Source organism: Protobothrops mucrosquamatus, unplaced genomic scaffold (assembly GCF_001527695.2).
Source record: "Protobothrops mucrosquamatus isolate PMUCROS unplaced genomic scaffold, P.Mucros_1.0 scaffold444, whole genome shotgun sequence".
NCBI classification, from domain to species: domain Eukaryota; kingdom Metazoa; phylum Chordata; class Lepidosauria; order Squamata; family Viperidae; genus Protobothrops; species Protobothrops mucrosquamatus.
In genome coordinates this window covers 150,403-158,792 of record NW_015386767.1, presented here as the reverse complement: position 1 = coordinate 158,792, position 8,390 = coordinate 150,403, and the positions used below count along the sequence as shown (strand labels likewise).

General features: G+C 44.3%; 1 protein-coding gene across 2 annotated transcripts in view; it reads right to left on the bottom strand.

Annotated features, from left to right (window-relative positions):
- Nucleotides 1-6,729, bottom strand: part of KLF7 (Kruppel like factor 7) — a 77,671-nt gene extending 70,942 nt beyond the window's left edge. Inside the window, exon 1 of one of the 2 annotated variants that reach the window (XM_015816388.2) lies at nucleotides 6,523-6,729. In XM_015816388.2, coding sequence (XP_015671874.2) covers nucleotides 6,523-6,729 — 207 coding nt within the window. The remainder of the gene's footprint in view (nucleotides 1-6,522) is intronic. The other variant, XM_029284217.1, reaches the window with a different exon arrangement.
- Between the last annotated feature and the right edge of the window lie 1,661 nt (nucleotides 6,730-8,390).

The following is an 8,390-nucleotide window of genomic DNA, read 5'->3' as shown; positions in this document are numbered from 1 at the left end:
CTCCCGAGCTGCCGCCGACGTTTCGCCCGCTGATGGCAGATTGAAATCCCCCATGACTATAAGTCTGGGGGTCTCAACCGCCACCCCGGCTATTACGTCAGCCAACTCAGGCAGGGCCGTTGATACATAGCAGGGAGCTAGGTATATAATCAACAGGCCCACTTGTACCCCTTGCCCCCACTTCACAAGGAGGGACTCCGCACCGTCTATCTGAGGTACAGTGGTCTCCCTCGGACATAGGCTCTCCCTTATAATGACCGCTACCCCACTGCCCCTACCCCGGGTCCTTGGCTGATGGAATACCTGGAAACCCGGCGGGCAGATGTCAACGAGGGGCACTCCCCCTTCCGTGCCCAACCAGGTCTCGGTGATACCTGCCAGGTCCGCACCCCCCTCTTGAATAAGATCTTGGATGAGGGGGGCCTTGTTTACCAAGGACCTGGCGTTGCATAACATCAGCCGGTGATCCCGGGCCCGAGGATCTAAGATCCCTGGAGGCCGAGTGGAGTCCTGAGGACCGGAGCACCCACAAGCTTGTAAACAGCGTGTGCGTGCTCCCAGAACCCGATATGGTCCTCTGCTCCCGCCATATCTGCCCCTCCCACTGACCGTACTGATCACACCACCCTCCCTTAACCCCCCCAGCCTCCTCCCTCACCGTTCTGATGCCGCGTCCCTCAGACAGGGCTGGCCTTGGCCTCAGAGAGGCATCCCCCTGCCCCCCCTGGCCACCCCCGTACCCCCTAAAAATTTAATAAAACACCCCTCTAGGAAAACCCTCAGTTTTTCTCTCTTTGGTTCCCTTTTTGCTGCGTGCCACCTCTCGGGGTTCCACACCCCGTCATTGAGGCCGGCCCTTAAGGTTGTACTGGGCCATGCCTGCGCGAGGGGGGAATCGCGCAGGGCCAGCAGTTCTGACCTGGGGTATACTCCAGTCATAAGCAGGAGGTCCAACAGCAGAAAAACAGAGGGGGGGGGGAAATCCTCATGATGGTTAAATTCCAGTTCAGGGACCCGAAATAGATGGGAAGGAGACTAGCCGCTACAGTTGTTATTGTCCTCCTCGGCCTCCCTCGGTCCTCGGCCCCCGCAGGCACAGGCCCAAGCATCTGCGTCCACCCGGGCACTCACCAGCTCCCACCAGGCCCAGGCGCATTCCACCATTACAGAGATGCATAACTAGCTTTGCACCTTCTTTATCATATTCATGCAGGGGAAACTAGATAAAACATACAATATAAACAATTAAGTGGCTACAAGAAACACTACAGGTATCTGTAATACCCAGTGAGATCTCAAACCATGAAAAATTGCGTCTATGTCACTCACTAACCCAGGACAACTTATTCAAAAAATGTTAAAGCCCTTAATTATATTTTAAGGGTTGCCTACATCCTATGCTAAATTCAGCAACTATTAAGAAAGTGTCTGCAGTAAGCAAATGTATAGTTAACAAATCTGGATGTATTGTCTTGTTTCATTTAATTTATTTTGAGTTTACACAGCCAGGTGAGGGGGGGAAGTCAACTATGGATGCTGTTTAGTACACCCGCTTCGCAAGCAAAAGGCCTGAAAGTCAGAACCAATTCCTGGGATCACCAGTTTAAAAAGATCAGAGGTGACAAGGAGCGCCCCTACCTGGGATGACCAGGCTGAATTCTTGCTGCATTACTGTTTGCCTCTCAACAAGTTACATTTCTATATGTCTCGTGAAGTTTTCCTCCAACAGCTCTTAGCAAACTTATACCAAAGCACACCAGCCATTTCCAAGAGCCTTTCCAAGATCCACAGATACAGGGTATAAGCAATGTGTGCAAAGGAAAGTACTTTCTGTTTGAACAATGTCCATAAGAAGGGGACAACATTTTGACTGGAAAATATATGTGAAAGCTATGCTTGTTTAGAGTACAAACAGCATAACTATATATGCTCAACTCTAAACATACATAGGTTCAATAAATAGCATTCTAAGCAAAACTACCTCAGGGGGTTCATAAGATCTCCCCTGAGTCCAAATGGTAAAGACATGTAAATGGACAAGATATAAATTATTTATTCCACCTCTCAAGCCATTGCAAGCAATAACTTCAGATTCCAGTCATCATTTCTAGTCATTTCCAGCTTTTGCTTATGTATATATTCTAAGCCCAAATCTTGATTTTTTTCAGTCATAAAGGACATAGCCATGCTGTGTGGTAAGCCTAAAGTAATGTAACAGATGCAAAAAAAAAAAAACACCTATTTTTTTACGGGTTCATTTTAAATCCTAGTAGTCTCCCATCCAAGTAATAACATCTGGGCTAAATATTCCAGCCAGTGATAACTCCCCTCCCTGCCTCACTTATGTCCCTGTTGTAAAACTATATTGAAATTCTGCACAATACTATAATGCAACACTGGGAAAAGCTGCACGAAGAGCTCCTTTCCAACTGCCCAGAGATGGTACGTGGAGGCAGAATTATTTGGACTATCCAATTGGGTTTATGTCTATGGGAAGACTTGTCTACATGGTACAGGTAGTCCACAACCTGCTACCACAATTGATCACAAAATGTCCATTACTAAGCACGACAGTTGTTGAGTTTTGCCCCATTTTACAACCTTTCTTGCCACAGTTGTTAAGTGAATCACTGCAGCTGTTACGTTAGTAACACTTAACAGTTGTTAATTGAATCTGGCTTTCCCATTGACTCAGCTTGTCAGAGGGTCCCAAAAAGTGATCAGATGACCTGGGGACACTGCAACCATCATAAATACATGCCAGTCTTCTGAATTTTGATCTTGTGACCGTGGGGATGCTGCAATGGTTGTTAAGTGTGAAACATAGTGCTAAGTCACTTTTTTCAGTGCCATTTCGAACTGTCACTAATGAATGGTTGTTAAGGCGAGGACTTTTTATTGTATTTTATTGGTGTACATACATGAGTTTTCAAGCATGGGAAGGGGGAAACAACACACACTTTGGCTATCACCAAAGCAGCTAAAATGGCACATATATCAAGAGTTACCTTGCCCACTTTAATGCTAAGAATGCTTTGCTCCAAAAGGATTTCTAACCGTGTAGCTCCATTTCTAGGAGCCTCTAATGTTTCTAACCAAGCATTTCTAGCCATATACCTATTAACACAGAAAAGAAAGGATGCAGACATGCTACAATGATACTTGCCATATTTCTTTGACCTAAGTGCAACATGGTCTTTTTTCTCCAAAAACTCTGAGCTGTGTAGGAACTTCCTTGTAACTTTCCATGCAGCCAATTCTCAGAAGGACTTAACAACTTCCTCTTCCTATAACACCAGGCAAGGAGAACGAATGGCAGCAAGTGTTTATTTAGCAACTGACAGGAGTTAGGGCTGCAGTCAGTACAGTAGGTTTTCTGTTTATGACACTTGCCAACTACATGCAACTTTTCCTGTTCTGAATTCACCCGTCACAAAACTATAGACTAAGATAAAGACAGGAAGGAAGGCTACTAAAGCAATACCATCTTACTATATTAGTTTTCTACAGCTGTCACTCACACCAAAATACATGCAGGGACATCAAAAAAATCTTCCACTGAAAGCAATGAGACCTATTTCCACATAATATTACCCATGGAAGTGAAGGACCATGAAATCCCACTAAATTCAGTGGGAGATGTTTAAGCAAGTAACTTTATCCCATTAACTAAAATGCCCAACTCGGTCGAAGAGTACGCCATCAGTGCTTTCATAATGAGTCTCAGGGCATCTCGACATATGAGTAATATCAGTTATTGTATAATATCTGTGTAAACATGGCTTTCCTGGTAGATCGTTCTTGCGATAAAGAATATTATGCTATTCTGTCTTAAGGATTTCATCTGAGCGAGAAGTTCCAAATTGCTGAAGTCATCAGTGTAAGTGGTCTGTTCAACAGAGCTGTATCTTTACCTTGTTTAGGAATTCAGAGGAGAAGCAGACAGAACGGGGGATGTGGAAATGAGAAAGAATTGTGCTTTGAACAAAATGTATCTGGAATCCATTGCCAATGCTACTTACTCAGCCTCTGGAGCAGATTTCTCAAATGTTGCTGTGATCGGACAAAGGGGAAGGGGAAGCAAGTCAAGCCTTCTTGCTCTTCTTTCATTTGCAATGTCTCCCAGATGTTTTGCTAGATTGCATTTCAATAAAATGGAGCACATATTTTTTTTTAAAAAAATGAGTGGGGATCTAAGATTCCTGGGGCTATTCTGCTGCTTTCCAAAGTTAGCAAACTCATTTTTAGAAGCAAATACTGATTCTATGATAGTGCTTCCTCAAAGAAATTATAATATTGAAAACTCAATTGTCTTTATAATTACAGATGTATTTCCAGAAATCACAATGTCTGGAGTAGACTGAGAAAGCAAAACATATCCTTTGAAAAGTTAATTTAGTGTAAGTGAATTCATGCTCATTGTTTCAGGACACTTTCCATTCACCCTCTTCCTTGTCCCATATAAGCAGAGTTTGATTGAGGTGTGTATCCTTCTTAGACTTGGAACGAGGCTCTATGGGATGGGATGCAATTGGAATTTCGTCTGAGGAGACGTATGTACATTCGGTATATTGGTGATAATTTTTATTCATTGGCTTTTAAGATGTATAAGCCATCTTAAAGCAGTAGCCTTAACAACCCAAGTGAGCCTACAATTATACAAGAATATTAATTAAAACAATTTAAGTTTCAGCCACTTCACCAGGAGGCTTTAAGGGCACGATTTTACTGTTCAGCTCCTCCCCCAGCACACACAATAGGAAGATAAAACTGGCTATCTTACAGGGACTATTTTTTAAAAAAAATAGGGACATGTGAACAGAGTGCTCTACACACTGACTACATAAATGTCAAGTTTCTTGAATGTGACTTGTTCACATGGCAACCAAGATTTAACAAAAATAAAATGCCTGCAAAACCTAATTGGTATTTTAAAAAATCCTTTCCACTTTGATTTCCGAGCAGAATGCTTTTATATTGAAAAAAACAGGCAGTTTCCTTTTTCTATAGTAGAATAATCTCCCAAAATATAGCAGACAATATCAGTGTTAGGTTGCTGAATGTGCCAACAGATTATCTTGCCTAGAACGGTCTAGACTGTTATTAATATGCAACTGATGCACCAGCAAGACCACTATGGGGAAGCAACTGGAAGAATTGTTAAGGCAAGAATTATTTGTCACTCCAACTGGATCAGCTGCCGAAAGGAGAACCGTAAAGAAAACCATATGTGACTCATTAACCAATGTGTGTAACAAGCAAGCCGAACACAGGCTTCTGCCTTTCACAACCAAGAGGACCTGAAGTGCTTCCACCATGTATTTTTCTTTAAAAAAGCACACATTCAAAAAGAAACCTGGAGCTAAATATTATACATTGAATTTTAGTGAGAATTGTTTAGCCATTCCAGAGCAGTAAGATCCAATGCCCCCTTCTAGAACTGAGCTAATCAATAATGTTTGGACCACAAGAGAATAAAATACAGCAAGTCATTAGCTTTTTCACCCTATATCGGTCATGGGCATGGAAGTTACATGACTACCACATGGTGCACGTCCCTAGTCTTGTTAACTCCACAGGCCAGGGTTCATCTGCCTCTCACTTTCTCTCTAACGAAAGGAGTTTTCAGAATATACCAACAAATCATTAATCAAACCCAGCCATAAAACTCATACTACCACCTTAGGTGTCATCTTGCCCTAACAAGGGGTCTCTTGGAAGGGCTGTCCTCTCCAGCTACATTTCATCTTGCCAGTTGATAGTTAGAGACTGCTAAGCATTCCCTCTCCTCATCTGGATAGTTGGGCTAATCAGGGATTTGATGAAAGTCTCTGATTCTCTCTAGATTCCCATCTCTCCTGACAGTATTGTCTACCAGCGCAGTTTTAACCTCATTACCCAATTTTCCGATTTTGGTAATATTTCTTAACTCTTCTAGTGTCTAAGCTCTCTCTGTTGGATGTGCAGAAATAAGCTTGAGTGGCATTGTTCTAAACCAGTATCGCTCGTGCAAGTTTTTAAAAATAAATAAATAAAAATTAATAAGTGGAAACAGATTGTTAATACAGCACGTTCCTGCAGACTACTTTTAGTAAAAACTGGCTTATACTTATGCACCAATTACTTTTAAAAGAGGAATATACATTATTCCATTTCTATCAGTTGTCAGTTTGTCAACACCAGTTAAAAGTGATCCCTCCTTATTCACAAAGAAAAAGGGGGGAGGGCAATACTTTATTCCTTTTTAAAAGGAACTCAAAACATAATACTAAAAGACCTCCAAATAACTTCCACCAGTCCTCAGGATGTTCCCTGATTTATTACTATTATTTTGATCTCGGATTTAACGCAAGCAGCTTTCAACTACATCGCTTTGTTAATGAAACTGTAACAGTGCAGCTTACTTTACAAGAAGGGGGGGAAACCAAGGCGAGAGAGAATGAGAAATAAAAGCAAAAGAGAGGCTTTGATTCATCAATGCCAGCATTTAAGAGATGTACAGGAGTAAGGTAAATGGTTCACCTGCTGCCAGTTCTCCTCCAAGGATGGCAAAGCTGAGAAGTACCCGGTGTCGTGGACAAGCTGCAGTTCCTGGAATATACTATAACTAGCCAACACATCCATGTTGTTGTTGCTGCTGCTGCTGCTGCTGAGCAAAAAAACAAACCACAACCTTTTCCTTTTAGATTTGTGTTTGAAATTTCGTGACGGGGTTTTAGTTCTGTTCATTAAAAAGGAGGGGGGGAAAGACTCTTAGGCGTAATCAATCCAGAGGTCCTTTTTCTCTCGTTTTGCTTTTGTTTGAGAGAGACAAGAGAATATTTGAAGTCACACTTTCAAAGATAGGGGGGGAAAAATCAAGGCAGGAACAAGAGTGGAGGAAGGAAGAAGAAAAAAAAAAGGAAAAGAGCCCCATCAACAACCCGATAAGAAAGGAAAAATGCTCCCAAACATGTACGAGGCTAGCCGTCAGCCAGGCAACCAAGAGGGGGAACTTCTCCACTTGTAGTAAAAAGCAATTGCCTTCAAGGGCTCTGTTGCTGACTCCAGCGCTTGAACCAGAGAAGGGGGGGGATGCAAACTCACTGACACGAGACTGCCATCTATTTCTGCATTGCTGCTCGCTGCTGAATGCAATCTTTGCTCTTTATTGGGGGGGGAATTGCATTTTCTCCCTTGTGCGCGCTCCCGGAGCGCGCTCCCCACTCTCCCCCCCCTCCCCGTCCCTTCTCCGCGCAGTCGTGGGCTCTTCAGAGGAAACCGTCCATTAAGGCAGCGCGTGACCATGTAAGGTAAACAGGGGGAGGGAAGAGAGGGCCGCTCATGAAGTCACTGAGGCCCAATCGAGGCCTTCCTGGAGGAAGGGGGGACGGGCCAGAGCACGGAAGAGCCGGAGGGATTGGAGGAGGGTTTCATCCGACTGCCGCCTTATAAGGCAGTGTAAGGGGAGCTATTTTTAGAGAACTATATAAGCGGGCTGGGCTCAGTGCTGTGCGCCGAGGCTTGGGAGGGCTAGATGGCGCGGTAGCTGAGTTCTGGTACATGCAAATTTCCAGGGGATGTCTTTGCAGTGCAGCCAGCCTGCCTGCCTGCCTTTTGCATGACAAGGAGAATAAACGGCCGCAAGCTGGAGAATGGGGATAAAGCAGGATGCCTGGCCCGCAAGGACGGCTGCGGAATCGGGGATGGACAGGAATGATGAGGAACTGGGGCGCCTTTCTTCCTTAGCTGGTCGTCGCTCTCTTATTTCCCAGTCAAAGGCAGGGTCTTCCTTTGGATCTAGAGATAGATCTATATAACCGAAAAGGCAGCGGGAGCTCCACTCAGCAAACGGTGGAGATTGAGAGGGGGGGAAGAGACACCAGCAAGTCCACGAAAGAAACTAAGCATCTCCGCGGCTCGGCGTTCTTGCTGGCTTCGCTGGCTACAAACTAGCAATCTAGTGGGAAGTGCGCGATAGTTCCCGTTACGTGGGATTAAGATTCACTGAATTCATCCGGATTTCCTTCTAAGTAAAACCTGCCCAGGATGGAGCCGCATCCCTCTGCTGGCTAACGGTGATTGACCTTGTAGCGCCAAGTAACGCGGCTCGGAGTTCGGACGCGCTTCCTTGTAGCGGAGCAGCGTAGGCGGGCTCCGCTCTGTTGCAGAGCCAGCTTGGCTCCCAGAAAGAAAAGAACGGGAAATTCCAAACTGTAGCGAAGATTTCAAGTAAGAATAGGTGCAAGAGTTTTATATTAATGCTTGGAATACTGGACAACGCAGCGATGGATTGGGAGAGCAGCTGAAAAGAGATCAAAACCTTGGGAACATAAATGAAATCCTGATTAAAGTGTTTGAAAATGTTGCAGTATAGCGCCTGAATCCATTTGCTATCAACCCCCCCCCCC